Genomic DNA, 27,392 nt, shown 5'->3' on the forward strand with positions numbered 1-27,392 from the left:
CGTCTGCAGCTAGTGCAACGCTACGATCGGTTTATACGCATTTAAACTTTAACCCCTTAAGTACTTCAATAAAACAAACGAAGGTTTACAGTGTGTTAGCAACACATTTAAGAAGGCTCCTGCTTGGATTCGTAATGAGAAATCTCAAGCGCTCTCTGAAATTTTCAAATAAGCCAAACCGCATGCTGATCACCATCTTAGCGACATATAGCTCCTTGATGAAGGCCTGGGAATCTGTTCCAAGAGCTCCATCTCTACACATCGAATGTAGTGTCTGTTTTAAACTCTCTATTATTGGCCCTATCGAAGCGTCATTGCATCTCCAACGAGGTGGCTGCTATTGGAAGGATTTTTTTCGTGCAACAACGCTCATGTAGAGGCACAGTGGCAGAAAAAACCCCAGCCAATATGAGGAGTAGCCCCTCTTGACCTGTATCAACCACAGAATATCAAGTACAGAACACAGGAGCGAGCGCAAAAATGCCGGTAGATTGACGTCGTAAGCAAAATGCAAAGTAGGAGGGCTAGCACTTCAGTTTTCACTTCGCTTGTGGTGTTCGGATCTGTTGTTCACGGATGGAAGTTGTTCCGATAGAGTGTATTCAGACAGCGGGCCCCGGACTGCTCCGCGGACCGGTCACCTGGGGTTGGCCGCGCGTGGTCCGGCCGGATCAGTCCGGCGACAGCATCCACACGACGGACCAAACGAGCAGGCGACAAGGCGGGCCAAGTGAAAAACTCTGCAATCCACTTGCAGCAGCGCTCTTCTCATGGCACGTTCACGCTTCGGCATTCGGCGGCGAGGACAAGCGCAGATCGCCGCCGATGCAGAGACTGCGCCTAAATACCCAGCTGAAAGCTCGATGGGTCAGGAACCGATTTCTGCCGCGGCGAGGAAGAAGTTGCATTACCACGGCGACAAATATGGCGGCGCACTTCGAAGCAGGACCACTCGCTTCGGACTCAGCTAGTCGGTGTTACTTCTTTTTTGCACTGGCCATAAGTGGAGCACCGATCTTTCGCTTGGTCTCATCTCGCCAATAAGAAAGCCTATGAGTGAAGAATTTGCTTCATTTTGCTATTTAGCGTGACAATTCTGCCGCTTCTAGGCTTCAGAGAAGCCTACTTTTTTGAAAGAAATGGTTGCTACGCTAACAACCAGAGGGCGCCACTAGGCTGAGGTTACCGTTTCCTCTGTGTTTGCATGCGCTGAACTGAACGTGGGATATTGAGAATCAGTATAATGTCCCGCAATACACCTATGTTGAGGGGTACATAGACAGCGTCAATTTATGTTCTTTTCTAACCAGATCTCTGTACGACACGAGCGGCGACATGGCGGCCAGGATGTGCGTACGAGGCAGCATTTCAGTGGCGGTGGATTTCACTCGCTTTCATGCCCAAGTGTAAACGAGTGTAAAACTTTCATGCCCAAGTGTGAAACTAAACAGTTACTTTCGCTAGTGCCGCCTTGGCGCACAGAATGATAGCAGTGGTGATTGAAAAGACCAGTGTGACGTTACTGCCAGACTTGAACTGTGCGAGTAGGCTAAAAAGTATGTGGTCCGCAGCCAGAAAAAAACACCTCGCATTTCTCGCGCGACTCGGTTCACGGACCGTGCGTGGACCTCGTAGACTAGAAGCTAGACCCCACGTGACCGCTAGTCCGCGGGCCAAAACAAGTCCGTGGACCATTGTCTGGATGCACCTCATATATGCGCTCATATATGCGGATTTGATCATTTTCTACTTTTGCGTTCATAGTTACCTGGGACTCTTCGCGCCACTTCTGGCGCATTGGTGCAGCGGTTAATTCTGCGTTCTATTTTTAGCTCTCTGCATTTCTCTTTTCATCCGGACTCCCAACTGTAGACTAATAAGTTTATGATCACTTCCTGGGCTGTACTTCCCCTCTTCATCTATTTGCATTATAGCGAGCTTGCTATAGATGCCCTGCGATATTAGGCAGTAGTCAATGGTCGTCTGCCTGTTCCCACGTGATTTGTCCCTGAGATATAGTTACTCTACTGACAATAACTTCGTTGTGCCGCTCACAGAAGTGTAGCATTCACTTCCCGTTACAATCTGTGTATCCATCCAGATCCTCGATGTGGCCATTCATGTCACTAAGCAGAATAATATCGGCACCGTCTCTAAACTGCTTTATATCGTCATTGACGCACTTATCTAAATCCTGGTTTTTTTCCCTGCATTTGTCCCCTGTCCCTAAATAAACTACCCTTAGCCAAGTCTTTTTACCAGAAATCGTACCTGATACCGAGAAATGTTCGTTGCAAGTTGATTTTATTTTTGCCAATTTTCTCGTTGATGTATCAGCATACCTACTCCTTCTCCCTTCTTCTCCGTTGTTGTTCTGTTGCACCCTTCCCAGACATAGCCATCGAATAACGGTGGATCTTCTAGATGCCTTAGATGTGTCTCACACTGAACGTACACACCTACCTACTTCTTCGTCCTTTAACTGTTGTTCTATTTCTACCCATTTCGCTCTCTTTCTACCCCCTTGCATCTTTATGTAACTGATCCTTGCGTTAAATTTGTTTTTAGTAGTTTTCTTCCTGGGCCTCCTAGTGGCAATTTTTTTGCGCTCAGCCGCCATTGTTAGACTTTCTACTTCGCTTCTACCTACCCCTACGCTCTGAGCCGCCGTGGACCCCTTAAAAAGCTACCACCCCGCCTGCCAGGCGCTAGCCGATCTCTGCTCCTACCCTTCCACTAAAATGAATTCCATTTCGTGTAAAGCCTTTGTCAAAGCCTGCACTGTGCACTTTCCTGTTTATGCCTGCCACTTCAAAACCTTTCTCTAGGCTTAACTTCCTTATCTCTCGATTAAGATTCACAATGTCGTTTGCAACCTCTCCGTTTCTTCCTTGCACCTCCGGCACTCTGCACACCACGATCTGAACTTATTGTGCTATCGCCCTTATACCGTCAACTCCCTCAGATAATCTATCCACTACTCGCGCGGCGTCACCATTCAGGACATCATTTAGTCTTGCCGCTCCTCTACCAAGTTGTGCCCTTCAACATTCTCAGAAAGTTCACTTTATGTCTCTCTCTGCACCTCATCCACTGTCCTCCCTGGGAATACCCGAACTGCTACCAGCCTATCACCTTTTACACGCTCCATTATCGTTATTTTGCACGTCCTCATGTTTGAGTCACCAGCGATAAACACTAGGTTACTCTCTCCCTCCGGGTTTCGCTTCCTCTTATCACTGAGCAAGACCTCATTCTTTGGATTTAGCTTGGTCCCCTTCTCTCCATCGCCCTCCAACCTCCTAGCTGCCACCTGTGCGTAGCTGTTCCTGTCTGAAACTGCCTGACTTACTTTCTTATCACTGTCCATGCCAGTGCACGACCCATCCACGTGGCTGGCACTGGAATGGCACTGGACATGTTCCAGAGGAAGACACCGGCAGATATAAAAGTGATGCTACACTACGTCTGTATATCAAATAATGCGACTGATACAATTGTAAGAGGTAACGCTCATCGTGTGCTTATGGTTAGGGCCAATCCGGATAAGCGGGAGCAGTGAGGACGGAGTGTATAGTGACAGGCATGCCAGTGGCAGTTTCCGCTTATTCTTGGTGTTAGTAGAAAACCGCGCGTGAAGTGAGTGAGAGTAAAGTGATCGAAAAGCATCACGTTAGCACTGCCACAAGATGCAAGCCAAATTATGGCAGTGACTAAATAATTTGGGGAAACCTATGCTCCGCCTTTAAGGGCATAACTCGATACGTTATTTCAAAGGCTGCGTTGCTTGGGCAAACAGGGACATTTTAGAGAGGGAAACAGATGCGTTAAGCAGCGCAGCCTTAGAAATGACGGTATTCAACTTCCAAGCACTTCTAAATCGATACGTTAATGGGCGCCATCAGGGGCTCCGCTTGATCTCATTAGCATATTATTCGATCACGTGCTCTACAAATTTTACTAGATCGAATGGCACGCAAATGTCACGTGACACCGTACAGTCGTTTGCGTACACTCACCCCTCACAGACATGCACTTCGCTACTCGCTTAATCACTGATACCTTAATTAGTGACTCTTTAATCGCACACATACGGATTAGCATAGAGTAGTAAACTGTGACATTATGTGAGAGACCACATGACATTATATGAAACCCCGCTTTAACCCAAAAGTAGCAACGTGCCTGCGTGGCCTCCAGATAGAGTGTCGGATTCATAATCGAAAGGGCAGGTGTCCGATGCCCCGCTAATTACTCCAGGATTCTTTTGAGCGCAATTCGTTTTCTTATATAATTAGATTTCCTAACGACATTTGAGTAATGTGGTGAATATGTATCCACAAATTATGCCATGCCTGAATTAATTTTCATTTAGAACGCTCCTCGTGTGACGTCAAAACTTTTCCATCAAACCGCCGTTTTGCGACCCAGCAACGCCGGATGCGGACGGGAAGACGTCGAGTATAATGCTATTGCTCTTAAAGGTTTCTTTTATTGCACATCAAATCTGATCATCAGCTTAAGGAACACCTACAACGTTTAGCTAGGACGATTGTATAGTGCAGAACATTTCATTATCAGTTCTTATTTGGGGGCCCACTCTATTCTAATTATAATTTATTCTATTTTCATGACATGTAGCGCTCTCAAATTTGGTCTTATATACTTGATCTAGTCTCCCAAAATTAACCAAACATCTCGTTCCGCTATCTGTGTGGAGATTTTCCAACCTACACAGGGCAGAGCAAATAAATGAACTTATACCTTTAGGGCTAGTGCAGCCGCTTGCATAAAGCGACAGTTCGATGTTCTAATTTCGGTCTTCCATAATAACCTCGTTTAAGGGCGCGTTCACCTACACCTCAACGCAGACTGTAGTTCTGGGTTTCGCCTCCACCAAAATACGGCGCCCACTGCCGGGGTCCGAAGCCGTGACCTTATGTTCAGCAGCAAACGTCATGTCGCATACTCAACGAGGCGGGTATTTTTACAACTCAGATTCAGGTTTTCATTTCCGCTAACGCAGGTTTCCTTTTTTCCCTATTTGTTCTTTACAAACCGCACTGCTGAGAATGCCTCCTTCATTGCATCGCATAACTGGATAGTCGGGCACCTGTCTGCGGTACAGTGGCCCAAAGACATTCTACGGGGGAATGTAAAGAGAGTCAGCACCGCCACACGATCCGTTTGATTGCGGTCTGGAAAGTATTTTCTATCTGGCCGGAGATTACCTCATGACAGTTGGCCTCACCTGCTCGGCGATAAGTCAGAGTATGTAATCATCCCGTCCCCGGGACGGCGCCCTCAAAAGATACATCCTGAGATCAACCTCCAGGTGCAAGGCAACCTGATCCCTCGTACAGATCACATCAGGATCTTGAGCTTACAATTAGTGGTCAACGGTAGCAACAACACCACGCTCCAACGCATCGACCAGTCGGTGGTACAGATCGGACGCCTCCTTAAGCGAGTTTCCAACAAGCATCGTGGTATGCAAGAATCCAACCTCCTGCGCCTCGTTCAAGCATTCACCTGCCCCCGCATCCCCTACTCTGCACTCTACCTATGTCTCACTCGTGCCGAAAGCGAACGGCTTGAGGAGTCACTCCGAAAGGCGTACAAGACGGCCCAGGGTATTCCCATGTCCACAGCTACCCATAAGCTCATGGCTCTCGTAATATCCAATGCCGTGAGCGAACTTATCGAAGCAACCCTCACTGCCCAATACAAGCGGCTCTCACTTACACACGCTGGCCGAGCGGTACTGCAGCAAGCTGGGATCTCCCCGCCGAGAGCGGCCCCAAGTTATGCTGAACTTACGCCGGAATATCGCCTAAATCTCCGCATCCCTCCCTTTCCCAAACGGATGCACCCGAAACACGATGCCGAGAGACGGGCCGACCGTGCACGTCAATTCGAGAAACGCTTCAGCGGATGTCCGGACGTCACGTATACGGACGCCTCTTACCACACCTCGAAGCCAGCGACGGTGGCGGTAGCTCTCGCCCCTCACCGAAGTTGGTACACAGCCTGCAGCATTCGCAATGCAGAAACAGTCACCGCAGCAGAGGAGGTTGTCATTGTGCTAGCGCTAGCCGACCCTAATACCAAAATCGTCATCAGTGATTCTCAACAGGCTAGCCGCAACTACGATTCTGGCCGTATCTCTTGACAGGCGTTACATATTCTACTTTCTACTGCACCCTCTTCCACCTCTTGCTTACTTCTTTGGGCTCCAGCCCACGAGTCGCTCAGCGGAAACGCCCAGGCGCACACTCTCGCCCGAGATCTCAGCTGCCGAGGCGAGTGTATAATCAGCCTCCCTGCTTCCTCTGACACTAATATCTCACGTGCCTCTCTACTCACCACCTACACGGACATACTCCAGCACTATCGGCTCGAAAGATATTTCTATCCTTCCGCACCACGTGATCTAACAAAACGCGAGGCCGTCCAATGGCGCAAACTACAAAGTGGCAGTTTTCCAAACCCCCTCTTATAAAGCAGGATCTTTCCGCAACAGATAGACCCCATGTGTAAACACGGCTCAACTCCGGCCACTCTCATACGCATGGTGTGGACTTGTACACATTACAACACACACAACTAAAACACCCCACAGACGTGGGAGTCGCTCCTGCGTACTTCCAAGCCAGCAGACAAACGCCGGCTTATCCAGCGCGCGGTGGAAGCCGCGACATCCCAAGGGATCCCCGCCGACCTCATCTAAGCCAGCACAACCAGTCCTTGGACTGGTCCCCTGCTTTTGGGCGCAATAAAAGAGATCACCACCACCACCACCGCCACACGAAACCAAAATGCTCGCGCATACTACGCAGCCACCTCCTCCCTTTTATTTCTTCGTGCTACTTTTTTCTTTCATTGTTGTTTGAAAGATAATTTCTGCTTCATGTCGCTGTCCTGCGCAGTTATGGGAAGTTGGCAGCGGGAAGGTGTACGTTCGCAGGATCGTACAGGAGAGCGTATAACAGAGACGTTCTCAAAAAAAAAAAGGACGATGGCGAGGAGCATGAGGGATTCTTGAACAAATGCTCTTTGCCATTCAGATTGGATTAAGATAACATATCTCCAAACACTGAACGCGGAAACTCTAGCTTGCAGAGAAAATCTGTCCTATACGTACAAAAAAATACTTTTCAAATACACTAAATAAAAGAAAACCTTTTCAAATACACTAAATAAAAGAAAACCTTCACATCTGGAGGCAAGTAGCCTGCAGAGAAAAAACAGGTATTGTGTGCAAACACAGCTTGCGCTGTATACAAACTCGCACCCCGTCATCAGTTCTAAAAAAATGACAAGCTGCCACCTCGTAGCCTTGTATCAACACAGCAGTTTCTTTTTTTTTTTTTTGCTAAGAAGCACACCACGCGTTCTGCATATCGCCACGAGTGTAGGCTGCGAAGAGCGCCGCAAGATGTGCAAAGGTTCTGCCTCACAGGTGTGGATGCACATGTCGTAAGTGTTGCTGTAACATTCTCTAAGAAATGTTCTCTTTGTTGGATATCTTTTCGCGAAAAAGAACTTCATCGATTTCATACCGATCGAATAAATAAAAAATGAAACTTTCCTGCGAGTCTATTGTTTCTCATGACGCACTCCAGTCAGTCGTGCAGTATATAAGTTGTGGCAGAGTTGCAGGAGTCACACTTCTGCAGGTCATCGAGTAAGGGAGATCGGGCAGAACACCGCAGACATGAAGGCTTTCCTCGCCATCGCCCTCCTGTCCACCGGTAAGTAGGCGTTCACGATGGCAGCACATGCATTTTTGTTGAATTTCTCGGTTGCCACATCGAAGCACCCTAACCACCCTATGACGAAAATAATGTTCCCATCAACTTCGAATAGGCTATTTGGAAGAGAAGCTACAATACTTATGTATGAAAGTGAAAGAAGCCAACAGCCACAGAAACCAAGGGGCACAGGGGATTTTTTTTTTTAATTTATTTATTTTGTGGTGTTGATCAATTTAGAATATTACTGAACATGTCATCGCTTAAAGCTAATTGATTAGAAAAGCAGAAGAAAAAACAACCACTGCCGCCGGTGGGATCCGAACCCACGACCTCCGAATTACGCGTCCGGTGCTCTACCTCTGAGCTACGGCGACGGCTGTCAAATCTTCTGCTTTCGGGGGTATTTATGTTTACAAGTAACCTAACCTTGAGAGTGTTCATCAGCGCCACCCACGTTCATAAGCGGCGGACGTAGAACGCCCTGAGTAACCGCAGGTAGTGACGTAGAACGTCATCGAACGGAGAGGGTGGAAGCTGCGTGAGAACCCTCTTATGCTTCCTATGGAGTCAAGGCTTGCCAGAACCGAGGCCCTCGCTAAGCAATTAAGCAAACAAGGAAAGGGGAATGAGGGGCTCGTTATAAATATGAAAGAAGCCAACAGCCACAGAAACCAAGGGGCACAGGGGATTTTTTTTTTTTAATTTATTTATTTTGTGGTGTTGATCAATTTAGAATATTACTGAACATGTCATCGCTTAAAGCTAATTGATTAGAAAAGCAGAAGAAAAAACAACCACTGCCGCCGGTGGGATCCGAACCCACGACCTCCGAATTACGCGTCCGGTGCTCTACCTCTGAGCTACGGCGACGGCTGTCAAATCTTCTGCTTTCGGGGGTATTTATGTTTACAAGTAACCTAACCTTGAGAGTGTTCATCAGCGCCACCCACGTTCATAAGCGGCGGACGTAGAACGCCCTGAGTAACCGCAGGTAGTGACGTAGAACGTCATCGAACGGAGAGGGTGGAAGCTGCGTGAGAACCCTCTTATGCTTCCTATGGAGTCAAGGCTTGCCAGAACCGAGGCCCTCGCTAAGCAATTAAGCAAACAAGGAAAGGGGAATGAGGGGCTCGTTATAAATATGAAAGAAGCCAACAGCCACAGAAACCAAGGGGCACAGGGGATTTTTTTTTTTAATTTATTTATTTTGTGGTGTTGATCAATTTAGAATATTACTGAACATGTCATCGCTTAAAGCTAATTGATTAGAAAAGCAGAAGAAAAAACAACCACTGCCGCCGGTGGGATCCGAACCCACGACCTCCGAATTACGCGTCCGGTGCTCTACCTCTGAGCTACGGCGACGGCTGTCAAATCTTCTGCTTTCGGGGGTATTTATGTTTACAAGTAACCTAACCTTGAGAGTGTTCATCAGCGCCACCCACGTTCATAAGCGGCGGACGTAGAACGCCCTGAGTAACCGCAGGTAGTGACGTAGAACGTCATCGAACGGAGAGGGTGGAAGCTGCGTGAGAACCCTCTTATGCTTCCTATGGAGTCAAGGCTTGCCAGAACCGAGGCCCTCGCTAAGCAATTAAGCAAACAAGGAAAGGGGAATGAGGGGCTCGTTATAAATATGAAAGAAGCCAACAGCCACAGAAACCAAGGGGCACAGGGGATTTTTTTTTTTTTAATTTATTTATTTTGTGGTGTTGATCAATTTAGAATATTACTGAACATGTCATCGCTTAAAGCTAATTGATTAGAAAAGCAGAAGAAAAAACAACCACTGCCGCCGGTGGGATCCGAACCCACGACCTCCGAATTACGCGTCCGGTGCTCTACCTCTGAGCTACGGCGACGGCTGTCAAATCTTCTGCTTTCGGGGGTATTTATGTTTACAAGTAACCTAACCTTGAGAGTGTTCATCAGCGCCACCCACGTTCCTAAGCGGCGGACGTAGAACGCCCTGAGTAACCGCAGGTAGTGACGTAGAACGTCATCGAACGGAGAGGGTGGAAGCTGCGTGAGAACCCTCTTATGCTTCCTATGGAGTCAAGGCTTGCCAGAACCGAGGCCCTCGCTAAGCAATTAAGCAAACAAGGAAAGGGGAATGAGGGGCTCGTTATAAATATGAAAGAAGCCAACAGCCACAGAAACCAAGGGGCACAGGGGATTTTTTTTTTTTTTAATTTATTTATTTTGTGGTGTTGATCAATTTAGAATATTACTGAACATGTCATCGCTTAAAGCTAATTGATTAGAAAAGCAGAAGAAAAAACAACCACTGCCGCCGGTGGGATCCGAACCCACGACCTCCGAATTACGCGTCCGGTGCTCTACCTCTGAGCTACGGCGACGGCTGTCAAATCTTCTGCTTTCGGGGGTATTTATGTTTACAAGTAACCTAACCTTGAGAGTGTTCATCAGCGCCACCCACGTTCATAAGCGGCGGACGTAGAACGCCCTGAGTAACCGCAGGTAGTGACGTAGAACGTCATCGAACGGAGAGGGTGGAAGCTGCGTGAGAACCCTCTTATGCTTCCTATGGAGTCAAGGCTTGCCAGAACCGAGGCCCTCGCTAAGCAATTAAGCAAACAAGGAAAGGGGAATGAGGGGCTCGTTATAAATATGAAAGAAGCCAACAGCCACAGAAACCAAGGGGCACAGGGGATTTTTTTTTTTAATTTATTTATTTTGTGGTGTTGATCAATTTAGAATATTACTGAACATGTCATCGCTTAAAGCTAATTGATTAGAAAAGCAGAAGAAAAAACAACCACTGCCGCCGGTGGGATCCGAACCCACGACCTCCGAATTACGCGTCCGGTGCTCTACCTCTGAGCTACGGCGACGGCTGTCAAATCTTCTGCTTTCGGGGGTATTTATGTTTACAAGTAACCTAACCTTGAGAGTGTTCATCAGCGCCACCCACGTTCATAAGCGGCGGACGTAGAACGCCCTGAGTAACCGCAGGTAGTGACGTAGAACGTCATCGAACGGAGAGGGTGGAAGCTGCGTGAGAACCCTCTTATGCTTCCTATGGAGTCAAGGCTTGCCAGAACCGAGGCCCTCGCTAAGCAATTAAGCAAACAAGGAAAGGGGAATGAGGGGCTCGTTATAAATATGAAAGAAGCCAACAGCCACAGAAACCAAGGGGCACAGGGGATTTTTTTTTTTTTTAATTTATTTATTTTGTGGTGTTGATCAATTTAGAATATTACTGAACATGTCATCGCTTAAAGCTAATTGATTAGAAAAGCAGAAGAAAAAACAACCACTGCCGCCGGTGGGATCCGAACCCACGACCTCCGAATTACGCGTCCGGTGCTCTACCTCTGAGCTACGGCGACGGCTGTCAAATCTTCTGCTTTCGGGGGTATTTATGTTTACAAGTAACCTAACCTTGAGAGTGTTCATCAGCGCCACCCACGTTCATAAGCGGCGGACGTAGAACGCCCTGAGTAACCGCAGGTAGTGACGTAGAACGTCATCGAACGGCACCGGACGCGTAATTCGGAGGTCGTGGGTTCGGATCCCACCGGCGGCAGTGGTTGTTTTTTCTTCTGCTTTTCTAATCAATTAGCTTTAAGCGATGACATGTTCAGTAATATTCTAAATTGATCAACACCACAAAATAAATAAATTAAAAAAAAAAATCCCCTGTGCCCCTTGGTTTCTGTGGCTGTTGGCTTCTTTCATATTTATAACGAGCCCCTCATTCCCCTTTCCTTGTTTGCTTAATTGCTTAGCGAGGGCCTCGGTTCTGGCAAGCCTTGACTCCATAGGAAGCATAAGAGGGTTCTCACGCAGCTTCCACCCTCTCCGTTCGATGACGTTCTACGTCACTACCTGCGGTTACTCAGGGCGTTCTACGTCCGCCGCTTATGAACGTGGGTGGCGCTGATGAACACTCTCAAGGTTAGGTTACTTGTAAACATAAATACCCCCGAAAGCAGAAGATTTGACAGCCGTCGCCGTAGCTCAGAGGTAGAGCACCGGACGCGTAATTCGGAGGTCGTGGGTTCGGATCCCACCGGCGGCAGTGGTTGTTTTTTCTTCTGCTTTTCTAATCAATTAGCTTTAAGCGATGACATGTTCAGTAATATTCTAAATTGATCAACACCACAAAATAAATAAATTAAAAAAAAAAATCCCCTGTGCCCCTTGGTTTCTGTGGCTGTTGGCTTCTTTCATATTTATAACGAGCCCCTCATTCCCCTTTCCTTGTTTGCTTAATTGCTTAGCGAGGGCCTCGGTTCTGGCAAGCCTTGACTCCATAGGAAGCATAAGAGGGTTCTCACGCAGCTTCCACCCTCTCCGTTCGATGACGTTCTACGTCACTACCTGCGGTTACTCAGGGCGTTCTACGTCCGCCGCTTATGAACGTGGGTGGCGCTGATGAACACTCTCAAGGTTAGGTTACTTGTAAACATAAATACCCCCGAAAGCAGAAGATTTGACAGCCGTCGCCGTAGCTCAGAGGTAGAGCACCGGACGCGTAATTCGGAGGTCGTGGGTTCGGATCCCACCGGCGGCAGTGGTTGTTTTTTCTTCTGCTTTTCTAATCAATTAGCTTTAAGCGATGACATGTTCAGTAATATTCTAAATTGATCAACACCACAAAATAAATAAATTAAAAAAAAAAATCCCCTGTGCCCCTTGGTTTCTGTGGCTGTTGGCTTCTTTCATATTTATAACGAGCCCCTCATTCCCCTTTCCTTGTTTGCTTAATTGCTTAGCGAGGGCCTCGGTTCTGGCAAGCCTTGACTCCATAGGAAGCATAAGAGGGTTCTCACGCAGCTTCCACCCTCTCCGTTCGATGACGTTCTACGTCACTACCTGCGGTTACTCAGGGCGTTCTACGTCCGCCGCTTATGAACGTGGGTGGCGCTGATGAACACTCTCAAGGTTAGGTTACTTGTAAACATAAATACCCCCGAAAGCAGAAGATTTGACAGCCGTCGCCGTAGCTCAGAGGTAGAGCACCGGACGCGTAATTCGGAGGTCGTGGGTTCGGATCCCACCGGCGGCAGTGGTTGTTTTTTCTTCTGCTTTTCTAATCAATTAGCTTTAAGCGATGACATGTTCAGTAATATTCTAAATTGATCAACACCACAAAATAAATAAATTAAAAAAAAAAAATCCCCTGTGCCCCTTGGTTTCTGTGGCTGTTGGCTTCTTTCATATTTATAACGAGCCCCTCATTCCCCTTTCCTTGTTTGCTTAATTGCTTAGCGAGGGCCTCGGTTCTGGCAAGCCTTGACTCCATAGGAAGCATAAGAGGGTTCTCACGCAGCTTCCACCCTCTCCGTTCGATGACGTTCTACGTCACTACCTGCGGTTACTCAGGGCGTTCTACGTCCGCCGCTTATGAACGTGGGTGGCGCTGATGAACACTCTCAAGGTTAGGTTACTTGTAAACATAAATACCCCCGAAAGCAGAAGATTTGACAGCCGTCGCCGTAGCTCAGAGGTAGAGCACCGGACGCGTAATTCGGAGGTCGTGGGTTCGGATCCCACCGGCGGCAGTGGTTGTTTTTTCTTCTGCTTTTCTAATCAATTAGCTTTAAGCGATGACATGTTCAGTAATATTCTAAATTGATCAACACCACAAAATAAATAAATTAAAAAAAAAATCCCCTGTGCCCCTTGGTTTCTGTGGCTGTTGGCTTCTTTCATATTTATAACGAGCCCCTCATTCCCCTTTCCTTATGTATGAAAGGCTACTTGTATCTATATTCTTCAGAAAGTTTGCCATGAGTTAGCTGACAATTTTTTAACTTCCTTTCTTTTTGTGGTCAAGTTGGAGCGAGAGTGGAGCAGGGCTGCTACATTAATAATATGCTGTCAACACAGGTTGCCAGACAAGTATATTAAAGCTTCCACGGTGACAAAAGGGCGGACATTGTTATGCATTATTTTTCTGTGCCGAATGCATTTGGCCATCTACGCTTGGCACTAGACTGCAGTATTTCCTTTTTATTAATGCAACAGTCATGCACGCTTGCCTAAGTCTACACTAGTATTTCTCCTTTTTTTTCTATAACAATTCAGTGCCTGTCACTATGAATGGAATCATTTTGTGTACCGTTTGCTACATTCATAGCTTTCGAAAGAGGGTGGCTAGATTAGAAACAAACGGTACATAAACTCATCCCTGTCAAAAAGTTCCATGCACAGCGACCACTGCGTTTACCCAATGCAGGCATTCAACCATGAGACTGGGAAAGCAAGCAAAACAAAAAATCAAGCGCACATCCAAAGCGACACCCCAGCTTACGCTCTGAAATGGTTGCATACAATTTGTGAAGGCCGCAGCTTTTTACCAATTTTAGAATAAGCCTATGTAAACTACATAGAAGCGAATAAGCGCCTGCAAGTCCGCCCATTGTTTAGATCCATAATTTGGCAAGGATGGGGCCCGGTACCAAAAGCATTCTCCTAAAATATTAATTAAATCGAAACCCAGGCATTATATTTTGAATCGGCGTACGTGGTCAAGCAGCTTAATGGACTTACTATTTTAAACGTGACGGACACTGAAATGTGTCTGAAAGCTAGTGAGGTCTAAATCGCACACAACTACATTCGCTCTAAACTGAGCCGTTAAACTCAGTCAGGAGAGTTGTTTCCTCAAGCGTTCTCACGGGTTGGTGTTGATCATTCTTTCAATGATGACTCAAGAAATGGGATAGACATCGAAAACTCGTAGATGTCTTTTTTGAGAACGTTAAAGCAAAAGAAAAGTTCACGCCGCTATACGGTTCTACAGACGATTCCATTTCCGCGACGTAAAAATTTCAGCACATCAGCAATGCAAGCTGCGTTGTGCAGTGGACGTCGTGCGCATCTCATGCACTGCTTTTCTGTTTTCGCACAAAAATGCATCATAGTTCCTCGTCGTGGAGGGCTTCAGTGGACAACTTCGTCGTTTTTTCTTAAATAACATTACGTCTGCTGCGCTACTATGAACGCGCTGTTGGCTCTAAACCTCAAACATCCGGTATCAGGTTGTACAGGTGCGACTAAGCGACACAACATAATGACCAGATTCCGAGCAGTCCGTAAACCAAAATGAAAAATTTTTGATGGCTCCCAGACTGCGATCCGCTAGGTCTCCCACACCACCTCACAGGAGCGTTAGTTCAGCAAAGGCCAGGGGGTTCTAGCTATGGTAAAATTCTGTGCCGGGAGTTAAAGTTAGCGCAAATTATAGTTTCAGTTTTTACCCTTGAAAAAAATGCCTGTTTATGATGTTGATGATCATAGCGGAGTCCGAAAGCGCTTTTGGCTGTCAAATTTCTGGTGCTTTCAGTGCCCTATTCGGATCTGTGCCGGTGCACCGGCAGTCTGTATTTTTCCTGCCTTCTTCATCAACTTAAAACGTTAAACGAATATTTTAAGCCGCCTGAATGCGTGGAGCAGAGATGGTGCAGGAACCGCAAATTTGTCTCAAAACATCCGCCGCGTAATAACGATACTGTGAACAAAAACATTAGGAGACAGGGAAAAGCCCTGACTGTTTGATGATCGCGGCCGGTGAGCGGAGGCGCTGCCGTGGAGAAAAGCGTCGCTCAACGAGGAGCAGCCAAAAATTGTAAAGTCAAATTTTTTATTTTCTTGGGCTGACTTTTTAGCGCTAGATTCAATAGAATATAAGGTCCCACTGCACATTACAGAAACTATAACGTCTGGTTGAACACAGAGGGCAAGGTAGTGTAAAACAAGAACGTCGCATTTTGAGTCTTGGCTTTTTGACACATATGCAACATTTGATGCCGCCCTTCCAAAGCAAAGCGGTGGACAAAAAGTGCGCAAAAGTCTGCTGCGTTTTATACAGCAAGGGCCTCACCAGGAAGACACAATACCCTGCTTGTTGCACTCAACTTCACAGCGGCAGTTATTCGAGACACGATTCCATTCTTGTCTCAGCAGAAATATTCGTCAAAACCGCCTATATTCACATCACTCGCTGATCCGTCGCAGGGTAATGAAAACTGCAGTCCGCCATGACAGATGAGATGAGTACGACAACCCAAGAACAACTTTCTAAGAAGCTAACCCTGCAGTGTTTCTTCCGTTATAAACCCACACACTAAAACCCGAAGTAAGTCTCTCGGGGATTGATAAAGTGCAGCCTGCAGTCTCGAGTAGACGAACTATTATAGGGTTTAGCAGAGTTTTTCCATTTTTGAAGCGAAAAGCTTCACTAGGCTCGTCAACACCGCGCTTCGCGTGAGCCACCCCTGGGCGCCGCCGCGGCGCGCCCTTCCTCCTCCTCGCCACCGGTTTACCCTTCGCCGCTGCCGCGCGGTCGCCGCCCCCGTCCCAAGAGGAGAATGTTCTTTCGAAAGGCGTTGCGAGAACGCGTGAGCGGCGGCGGGGCCGTAGAAGAGGCGCAGGCATTCGCCATGGAAGGAGGAAAAGAAGACCCAGAAGTGGTAGCGAGGGAGTTGGCTCAAAAGCAGCGAGTATATGAAAAGTGCAAGGGTAGACAAGCTGCTGAAACGCCAGAAGCACGAGAGGCACGCCTTGCTAAACGGCGGCAAAAGGACGCTGAATTGCGGCGTTTGGCTGCGTCAACTGAGATTGGCCAGGTGAGCGAAGTCTGTACTTCGGGAGACGTCGGGCGGTTTAGAGGAAAGAATTAAAACGCCAGAGCTAAACGAGCAGCTGAAACACCCGAGCAACAAGGTGCTATACAGAAAGTGCAAAACATTGTGTCCATTGAAGAAGAAAAAATAAGGAGATTTTAATGGCCTTGTATAACGATTGTACAAGCTTTGTATACCTAAGACAACACGTTTTGAAAAAGCTAGAAAGCTATACCCAAATTGTAACCCTATGTATAAAACCTTAAGCTAAACCACGAGCATCGCCACGAAGCTTTTCGCTTCTAGATATCCAGGCTTAACACTTTAGCTAAGCCTCAGCCCAACTTTTTTCTTTGTTTTTTTCTTGCGAGCATAATAGAACGCATGCTGCTACCTTCCTGCATACAAAGGCCGTAGATTACTTAGGTGGGAAAATACGTCCTAACGGCACTACGGGAGTTCTGTAGTTATATTCACGAAAGGTCGCTGTTGCATCATTATTTCAAAAGCATCAGAGACGGAAATTAACCACTGGAAGCAAACAAAGAGGTAGGAAGTCTATTAGTGTCCAAGTCTATTAGTAAGTCTATTGCGTACGCATGACGTACGCAATTGACGTACGCATTTTCTCATATATATATGTGCCCTGTGGTCTTGTTATGCTGCAAATAAATCTTCTATATATCCCAACTCGTGCAACAATACACGAGCGGGTCGTCCGCGAGTGTGTGCCATTCAGCACTTAATTTGGGGTCGACAACAGCCCTATACTGTGGATGTACGAACATTAAAGCATTAGTCGCGGGGACGAGTATCATTGTTCAGTAGGTTTTAACACCGCCGATTTATCTCGATGCTTTATTTCTGCTGGCGAAATGCAATGTAGTGCACAAACAGTAGCAGTAAACGAGCACATCCGTCATATCTGCAGACACGTAAGGCTATGACACTCTATGCTACTGAACTTAAAAACACGTAACAGGTAGAAAACTCAAGGCTAAGCTAAGGAACGAGAAATAGGCTACGACTACATTGTGCAACAGAATTATGCCTTCACGCTGTTGACAATTCTGTACTCATTTGGGCGCTTATTTTATGTTCAAAAAGTTGTAATGACAACGCCTCCTAAATGTTTTCCTCCAATTTTTTTTCTCTATCAGTGTCACTGGCTTTTGCTGCGCCAAGGGTCCGCACATCAAAGACGGATAGCGGTACAGGTGCAGGAAGCTTACTTGGAGCCGGGAGTAGCAGTGGAAGCTCATTCACAGGAGGGTCCAACAGTGCCTTCGGAAGCAGCTCGAGTGCACCTGGAGGCGTTCTTGGCGGCAGTGGTTTGGGTGCTGGACTGGGAGGCAGCGGCAGCAGTGTTGGCGGTAGATTAGGAGGTGCATTCGGCACTGGAACGGGAAGTTCAGCTGGTGCCGGGTTTAATGGTCCATCTGGAAACTTCTTTAGTGGCAGCGGATTCCCTGGATACCCGACTGGCCTTCCGGGACTCTTTGGCGAAAGCACTGGAGCAGGATTTGGAGGTTCACCCACTTTTGGAACATTTGGCTTTGGCCCAGCACCAAGTGGAGGCAGCAGCTCTGGTTCTTCGGCCTCCGGAAGCACAGGACATCATGGCCCGAGCTTCGGATTCGGAACTGGAGCCGGGACCACAGCTTTGACCGGCCATCCAAGCGGTACCTTTGGTAGGCCTCATGGATTTGGCACAGGTGCAAGCTCCTTTGGCGGTGTCCATTCCGGAAGCGGCCTCTACGGCTCTGGCTCCGCAGCCTCTAGCGGCTATCCTGGCGGCTATCATTACGGAAGCGGATCTTCTTTCAGCGGCCCATCCGGATTTGGTCTTGGGGACTACAATGATTTCAGCGGTTTTGGCAGCTTTGGTAACAACGCCTACGGGAATGGAGTTTTCGGTCCTTACCCCTCATATGGCTCAGGTGACTTCTATGACGGCTACACCAACCAGGGAGGATACTATTCATCTGGCCCTTTTGGCTTTGCCGGCCGTAACAGCGCTTTCGGATCCGGCACCTTACAGCACTCTCGAGGACGCAGGAGCGCTAGCCCAGGAGGTGCTGCCTCCGTAAGTTCAAGTGCACCCGGCTCTGCGTCGAGTAGCTCTGGGTAAGGACTCCGCTGAAATTTCAAGAAATCGTTCAATTTGCTCCTGTTACTTTTTTTAGCAATTGATAGCATTTCTTTCATGCATAGCAATTTAGTGGACATTATAAGACCCAAAGTGCTGAAATAAAAAGATGTAATGAGTGCACTAGGAATATTGAAAAAAATGCGCACAATATGCAGAGATTCGTGTGATTAGGTAGAAAAATATGTTGCCTTCAAGGAACAATGCAGAGAGAGAAAAATCGGCTTCGATCAAAAGTACTCATTTCTGTTTTCTGGCTACATAAGGTTTATAAACTCATAAGGAACTCATCTGAAAATTTCTACGTGATCTGATCAGCAGAGGCTTAGAAAATGAAGTAGTTTCTCGTGAAGGTGGCGAACTAGGCGCCGCTGGCAGTTCCCTCAAACGCCCTCAAACAAAGTATCGAAATCTATCTTGTTTTTGTCATTTTAGACCTATTCCCGAATTTGTCAAGAACGTAGCAGAAACGCATAAAAACCGAAAGAGCTATTTAATCCTTGACTTGCGAGCCGTAATTAAGAGTCAGTACGAAACTAAGTGATTAACGGAAGTAGATCAGCCTGTGCTTCAAGACAAATTTCTAGCCCTATATATCTATATCTATATATCTTTATACGGCCTTAAATTTATTGCAACCCATGGCCCTTATTTTTTCCAATTAGCCCATTCGTGCCAGTTTCCGCACACTTACAATGCCGCTGCACAGTTCAAAAACAATAAAATAGGGTGTAAAATCTTCGAAAAAAATTGCCACTGATTGACATAAAACCGAAGAAGATCCTGCCTATGGAGCCAGTGTATGTAATACAGGTCCAAAGACCCGAAAACAAATCACGCTTGCTCAATCCATTGCAGTCGTTTTCTCGGTTGGAATTTTGGGGCCTGAGTGCATATTTAGGAAAGCCGTCCTTTCCTTAGTGCTCAGGGAGATATTACTTTCAAGATGCTTTCTGTACAAAAACTTCATTGGAAACAAGATAAAGTATTTATCATGCTGATTTGTTACGTTTTTTTTTTGCCTAAAACACTAAAATTTTAAAAAAGAATTGAAACTAAAGAAGCCAAATAACTATCAAGTGGCGCAAATTCAAAAAACAGAGGGCAATAGAACAACAACGTCTAACCTTAACTTATGCTGGGGCTTTTGTGGGATTGCTTATGCTGAAAAAGTGAAAAAATTGTAAATAAGTTTGACATGATAGTTTTCCTAAACTGAGATATTCACTAAATCTTTGTGCTGCGAACAACGCTGTTCACAAATTTCATTCATGCTGAAAATTTATCATATTCTAAAGGCATAAGCATACACAATCCGTGAATATTTCATGAAAATTGACGCAGTGATTCAGAAGTTGACTCTCAAGCATGGCATCTTTCCTTAAACGCTTCCAAAATAGGGCTTCTTTGCAACAATCACCACTTTTTAAAGCGCTATTAAACCCTAAGCAATGCATAAAGTAAACATGCAGTACCTGATGTATATGCCTGCAGTGGACGATATGAGGACGAGCTCTAAACGACAGAGAAGTAAGGATCCGGCGACGCCATTAACGCAGCTCCAGGATTTTGCATCACCTAGTTTTCATTTCATTCCATCTGAAATATGTGGACAGCGTGTTTCAATGCTCGTACACATGGACTGAATTACGGCGATAACAGTCATGCCCTCAAAGGCGAAACGCTATATAAAAAATGACTGGGGCGGGATATGGGCGCGCATTTTCTGAACTGCCATGAAAACGCTTGCGTAAGACACTTGGTGTGAGCGCATGGGCATGGTACATATAGAAAGGTAGCGCTGTTTGCAGAGAAGCCCATACTTTCAAAACATGGCGGCTTATTGTGGGGAGCCAGTGCTCTCTTCGAAGTTTGCGGACAACAAAATTATGCCATCATAACTTTTGAAAAAAACGATATCATAGCTAGATGGTTTTGGCTGAACAAATAAGTCCTCGAACGTCTCGAGGTTCAGCGCGACACGGGAGACAGGGAAGAAAAAAAAAAAGACGTGACTAGCGTATAGTAACGACGCAATGTTTTGTAGTGCGCGCTCGTTGTGCCTTTTTCCTTCGTCTCTGCCTCGTGTGTCGCCCTGAAGTTCAAGGTGTTAACAGGCTCAACTATGTCTTTATGCTAGAGATGTACAGTTATAGGTATAGTTATAGCTTCTCGTTTGAGAGCCGCTCTTGAGCACCCGAGTTAGCGAGCAATGGGCTGGACAGAATTTTGCCGGTTCAGTTTAGCACACGTAAAAAGCGAGAAGCGTGCAAAAATTGAACCAAAGTCAATTTATTATTTCAAAACCATAACACACAACTCAGAATAGTTACAGAGCAAGAACTTCCTGCACTAAGCCACGACACAAGTTTTAACTTTGCATGAGAAGAGAACAAGCTAATGGCCTCCTGTGCATAAATGACATAGAGTGCTGTAAATTGCGCTGCAATTTCCAGGTGACATTAGGGTTGCCTTTTAGAACACATGGTGGACAAATATTTTTAGCCGGTACCGGCACTCAGTGGAAACCGAATTCCGCTGTAGTGTAAACCCCTGTGATACCAGCAGAGCAGTTCTCAATTTAACACTTTTCTACGTAGCACCTGTTCTTGGCGTGCTATGGGTTCTCCGTCTCGAACGACAATGACTTTCCGAAGGAAGTAGCGTCAAAACCGTGCGACTAGGACTATGGCTGATATAACAGCAAACAAGGCGCACACGTAGCCGACGAGAACGTACCAAGAGGATAAAAAGTCACCAGGCAGTTAAAAAACACTCGCTGATAAAAGGCGAGAGCAGCCCGCAACGAAGTCACAAGATGGCGAGATACGCCATCTAAGGAGAGCAGTAGCCAGCAGCTCACGGCAGGCAAGCCACAGAATAGTCAAGGTAGATGGGTTAAGGGCCGCTGGCCGCTACTTTGAGTGTACGCATATATGCATATTATTTTTAAAAAAAAGACGTTGTACATTCCGACCAAATCCACACAACCAAACATATTTAGAACAAGGGATTAAAACTGCGTTTTAAACGGTTATAAATTACAAATACGTAACCAATTATTTTTCTCTCATTTGTGTTTGCCCGCACACTACAGTTTGGCGCTTCAGTTCCGGAGCCTTACTCATGTCACTGGCGCATTGTTCCAGGCCGCAATCGAATCCCAGCTTCGCGTCCTATGAAAACTGACCTTGGCTTCACTGCTGAAACAGTAGCGGCCTCTGCGAGGATCCTGCGTATTAGCCATACTTTTGCCGACACGAATGCGCTAGCTCATTTCAATACCCTCCACAAGTTCTTAATGCTTTCAAGTGCCACTTCTTGGGTCTTTCTACACATCAGCACCCAATAGCGCTGAATAATTTTCTGGATATTGGCACACATAAAATTCCGCAGATGTCTACGTTTGCCCCATGTGTGAGCAAACAGGGACAAAATCACACTTCTTGCAGTTTTATAAAGGACAGCGCCACTAGTCACGTGGTGAAGTTCGATCGCAACGATAGAGATAAAGCGGGAAAAGGACTGGGAACACAAGGGCACAGCGACAGACGCACACAGCAACTTTATTTGTTTTTTTTTCTCACTTGCATCGCTGTTATTTTATGATAACTATGAAATTTAAAGCAGCAGCATGATTATTAATAAATCTCTACTGCTGCTTATTTAAAAATTGTTTTATGTTGCTCTTCTGAATGCGGTTGCTTTCAATTTTTTCAGTTAGCTTTGCATTTTGTAGGCGAAAAATTTGAAGACTTACAATTGTCATTTCCTCTTTGTAGGGCTTCCTCCAGTTCCACCAACCAATAAAGCGCAGACGTTACCATGCTTAGACAACTTACAGTAATACAGGTAAGCAAGCAATTTGGGTAGTCCAGAAACATTTATTATACACCTGCTCCTGGGCGCGGCGAAGGGGTCAAGGTTTGCCAGCGTCTTCCAGTTAATCTCTACTGAAAACCATGACACTGTACCTGACGAAACTTACACTCTCCGCTCTTGCCAACCGCTATTAGGGAATGGGGAGTTTCCTGCCCTCTGTAGTCTTCCCCTCTTTTGGCCAGCGCCTTTTTGGGACACGAGCAGCTAGCCGGGCGGTTGTTTCTGCTTGAATGCCTGAACCTCAGTTTAAGCTTTTATTTTCGGCCTTCGCAACATTATGGCGTCTGCTCGGCTAAATTGTTGCCGGGCAAGAACCTCCACCCACTCGTCAAATCTGGGAATGAATAGCATCTGTAACATTAAACAAAATCAGCATATTGGCCTCTACTGCAGTACTCAGCACCATCTCCGCTATTCATGTCACCCAAAAGCACTTAAAATCCTATAAGTCGTAGAAAGAAATTACATCTTTATAATTAATACTGGAACTTGCATGGCAACGTCCTCAACGTTTTTTTTTTCAATTGCGTGGTGCGCACTGAAAAATGTGTTTATTTTAAAGTCAATCTGGATAAAAACTCTCCTTTTAAGCATTTTTGAAAGGCTCATCATTTGTTTAAACCAATTCTTTTCATTTTTAATATGAATCTGACTCTTCGAAAAGTGCACGCAAGTAAAATCGTTTTGCTCTCTACTTTCAGTCTGCGGTGGTGCTCTCCTGGCCACTTCAAATAAACACCAAATCGACATCCAATGTGCAAAAGTAACACTATTCAAAACTTTTCAGCGGTGGTCCTGCAATGAAAATAAATCCGGAAGCTCTGATTTCTCCCTGACCAGTGTTTTTTCTTTTAGTTTATGGCATAAATAACGGCCTAGTGAGTTCTTCTGCACCTCCTCCCGTTCGTTATCATCGCGAGATACACGTAGTTGTACACGTTGCGCCGTCTGCAGCTAGTGCAACGCTACGATCGGTTTATACGCATTTAAACTTTAACCCCACATGCACCCCTTAAGTATTTCAATAAAACAAACGAAGGTTTACAGTGTGTTAACAACACATTTAAGAAGGCTCCTGCTTGGATTCGTAATGAGAAATCTCAAGCGCTCTCTGAAATTTTCAAATAAGCCAAACCGCATGCTGATCACCATCTTAGCGACATATAGCTCCTTGATGAAGGCCTGGGAATCTGTTCCAAGAGCTCCATCTCTACACATCGAATGTAGTGTCTGTTTTAAACTCTCTATGATTGGCCCTATCGAAGCGTCATTGCATCTCCAACGAGGTGGCTGCTATCGGAAGGATTTTTTTCGTGCAACAACGCTCATGTAGAGGCACTGTGGCAGAAAAAACCCCCAGCCAATATGGGGAGTAGCCCCTCTTGACCTGTATCAAACACAGAATATCAAGTACAGAACACAGGAGCGAGCGCAAAAATGCCGGTAGATTTACGTCGTAAGCAAAATGCAAAGTAGGAGGGCTAGCACTTCGCTTTTCACTTCGCTTGTGGTGTTCGGATCTGTTGTTCACGGATGGAGGTTGTTCCGATAGAGAGTATTCAGACAGCGGGCCCCGGACTGCTCCGCGGACTGGTCACCTGGGGTTGGCCGCGCGTGGTCGGGCCGGATCAGTCCGGCGACAGCATCCACACGACGGACCAAACGAGCCGGCGACAAGGGGCCAAGTGAAAAACTCTGCGATCCACTTGCAGCAGCGCTCTTCTCATGGCGCGTTCACGCTTCGGCATTCGGCGGCGAGGACAAGCGCAGATCGCCGCCGCGGCAGAGACTGCGCCTTAATACCCAGCTGAAAGCTCGATGGGTCTGGAACCGATTTCTGCCGCGGCGAGGAAGAAGTTGCATTGCCACGGCGACTAATATGGCGGCGCACTTCGAAGCAGGATCACTCGCTTAGGATTCAACTCGTCGTTGTTACTTCTTTTTTGCACTGGCCATAAGTGGAGCACCGATCTTTCGCTTGATCTCACCTCGCCAATAAGAAAACCTATGAGTGAAGAATTTGCTTCATTTTGCTATTTAGCGTGACAATTCTGTCGCGTCTAGGCTTCAGAGAAGCCTAGTTTGGTTGAAAGAAATGGTTGCTATGCTAACAACCAGATGGCGCCACTAGGATGAGGTTATCGTTTCCTCTGTGTTTGCATGCGCTGAACTGAACGTGGAATATTGAGAATCAGTATAATGTCCCGCAATATACCTACGTTGAGGGGTACATAGACAGCGTCAATTTATGTTCTTTTCTAACCAGATCTCTGTACGACACGAGCGGCGACATGGCGGTCAGGATGTGCGTACGAGGCAGCATTTCAGTGGCGGTGGATTTCACTCGCTTTCATGCCCAAGTGTAAACGAGTGTAAAACTTTCATGCCCAAGTGTGAAACTAAACAGTTACTTTCGCTAGTGCCGCCTTGGCGCACAGAATGATAGCAGTGGTGATTGAAAAGACCAGTGTGACGTTACTGCCAGACTTGAACTGTGCGAGTAGGCTAAAAAGTATGTGGTCCGCAGCCAGAAAAAAAGGACCTCGCATTTCTCGCGCGACTCGGTTCACGGACCGTGCGTGGACCTCGTAGACTAGAAGCTAGACCCCACGTGACCGCTAGTCCGCGGGCCAAAACAAATCCGTGGACCACTGTCTGGATACACCTCCTATATGGGCTCATATATGCGGATTTGATCATTTTCTACTTTTGCGTTCATAGTTACCTGGGACTCTTCGCGCCACTTCTGGCGCATTGGTGCAGCGGTTAATTCTGCGTTCTTTTTTTAGCTCTCTGCATTTCTCTTTCCATCCGGACTCCCAACTGTAGACTAATACGTTTATGATCACTTCCTGGGCTGTACTTCCCCTCTTCATCTATTTGCATTATAGCGAGCTTGCTATTGATGCCCTGCGACATTAGGCAGTAGTCAATGGTCGTCTGCCTGTTATGGAATTCCCACGTGATTTTTCCCTGAGATATAGTTACTCTACTGACAATAACTTCGTTGTGCCGCTCACAGAAGTGCAGCATTCCCTTCCCGTTACAATCTGTGTATCCATCCAGATCCTCGATGTGGCCATTCATGTCACTAAGCAGAATAATATCGGCACCGTCTCTAAACTGCTTTATATCGTCATTGACGCACTTATCTAAATCCTTGTTTTCTTGCCTGCATTTGTCCCCTGTCCCTAAATAAACTACCCCTAGCCAAGTCTTTTTACCAGCAATCGTACCTGATACCGAGACATGTTCGTTGCAAGTTGATTTTATTTTTTGCCAATTTGCTCGTTGATGTATCAGCATACCTACTCCTTCTCCGTTCTTCTCCGTTGTTGTTCTGTTGCACCCTTCCCAGACATAGCCATCGATTAACGGTGGATCTTCTAGATGCCTGAGATATGTCTCACACTGAGCGTACACACCTACCTACTTCTTCGTCCTTTAACTGCTGTTCTATTTCTACCCATTTCGCTCTCTTTCTACCCCCTTGTATCTTTATGTAACTGATCCTTGCGTTAAATTTTTTTTTAGTAGTTTTCTTCCTGGGCCTCCTAGTGGCAATTTTTTTGCGCTCAGCCGCCATTGTTAGACTTTCTACTTCGCTTCTACCTACCCCTACGCTCTGAGCCGCCGTGGACCCCTTAAAAAGCTACCACCCCGCCTGCCAGGCGCTAGCCGATCTCTGCTCCTACCCTTCCACTAAAATGGATTCCATTTCGTGTAAAGCCTTTGTCAAAGCCTGCACTGTGCACTTTCCTGTTTATGCCTGCCACTTCAAAACCTTTCTCTAGGCTTAACTTCCTTATCTCTCGATTAAGACTTACAATGTCGTTTGCAACCTCTCCGTTTCTTCCTTGCACCTCCGGCACTCTGCACACCACGATCTGAACTTATTGTGCTATCGCCCTTATACCGTCAACTTCCTCAGATAATCTATCCACTACTCGTGCGGCGTCACCATCCAGGACATCATTTAGTCTTGCCGCTCCTCTACCAAGTTGTGCCCTTCAACATTCTCAGAAAGTTCACTTTTTGTCTCTCTCTGCACCTCATCCACTGTCCTCCCTGGGAATACCCGAACTGCTACCAGCCTATCACCTTTTACACGCTCCATTATCGTTATTTTGCACATCCTCATGTTTGAGTCACCAGCGATAAACACTAGGTTACTCTCTCCCTCCGGGTTTCGCTTCCTCTTATCAGTGAGCAAGACCTCATTCTTTGGATTTAGCTTGGTCCCCTTCTCTCCATCGCCCTCCAACCTCCTAGCTGCCACCTGTGCGTAGCTGTTCCTGTCTGAAACTGTCTGACTTACTTTCTTATCACTGTCCATGCCAGTGCACGCCCCATCCACGTGGCTGGCACTGGAATGTCCGCCATTATGGCTTCCGATGGCGGTGTCAGTCATTTCTGCTACGAACTGACCGAGATGAAGTTTGCGCTCCTCTGCCCTCTCTACCTGTAGCTCTCTTTCTAGAGCATCCATACGTAACTCTAGTTTGATGTTCGCTTGGTCAGCCCTGTCCAGGCGGGCGCCTAATACGCAACATTTTTCCATAAAATCTGCGCTTTCGGCCTCCTCTACCGATTCGAAGCGCGTTTCTTTCAAATTCACCGACGCCTCACATTCCTTCCATTTAACCTTCAGAGTCTTGACCATTTTAGCAGAACTCGATTATTGCTACCACAAAATGCTAAGATACGTACAGGCACAAAACAAGAAACCACTTACAAACACGTGCCGAAATAAAAATCTGCCTACCGCTAATTGCGATCACGCAGAAAAAGAATAACTATATATAAAAGTTAACTCACAAATAAGCGCTGAAAAACTACAGCGGCCAGCCAGAATAGACCCGGACGTTATTGGTCACTGACCTAAATTCTACTCTTCAGCATGCACTTCACCTAACTAGCCTAAAGCTAAACACACCGTACTTTCAAAATATTAAAAGAAAGTACTCATGCATTTGACGCAGTCACGCCGCTCTCCAGTCATCAGTC

The 27,392-nt window shown here is 46.5% G+C and overlaps 1 protein-coding gene across 1 annotated transcript; it reads left to right on the top strand.

Moving 5' to 3' along the window:
* The first annotated feature begins 7,717 nt into the window (after positions 1-7,717).
* On the top strand, positions 7,718-22,313 carry LOC149359602 (uncharacterized). The gene is made up of 3 exons (XM_089567711.1): positions 7,718-7,754; positions 17,515-18,481; positions 22,286-22,313. Exons 1-3 carry the CDS (start codon positions 7,718-7,720, stop codon positions 22,311-22,313), a joined length of 1,032 nt encoding a protein of 343 aa, XP_089423837.1.
* Positions 22,314-27,392: the final 5,079 nt, after the last annotated feature.

Source organism: Amblyomma mixtum, chromosome 2 (genome assembly GCF_055824585.1).
Source record: "Amblyomma mixtum isolate Tamu chromosome 2, ASM5582458v1, whole genome shotgun sequence".
NCBI lineage: Eukaryota > Metazoa > Arthropoda > Arachnida > Ixodida > Ixodidae > Amblyomma > Amblyomma mixtum.

Coding starts and splice junctions, on each gene's coding strand:
- LOC149359602 (XM_089567711.1), top strand. CDS start 7,718: ATGAAGGCTTTCCTCGCCATCGCCCTCCTGTCCACCG. Junction 7,755..17,514: donor CATCGCCCTCCTGTCCACCG/GTAAGTAGGCGT, acceptor TTTCTCTATCAG/TGTCACTGGCTTTTGCTGCG. Junction 18,482..22,285: donor TCTGCGTCGAGTAGCTCTGG/GTAAGGACTCCG, acceptor TCCTCTTTGTAG/GGCTTCCTCCAGTTCCACCA.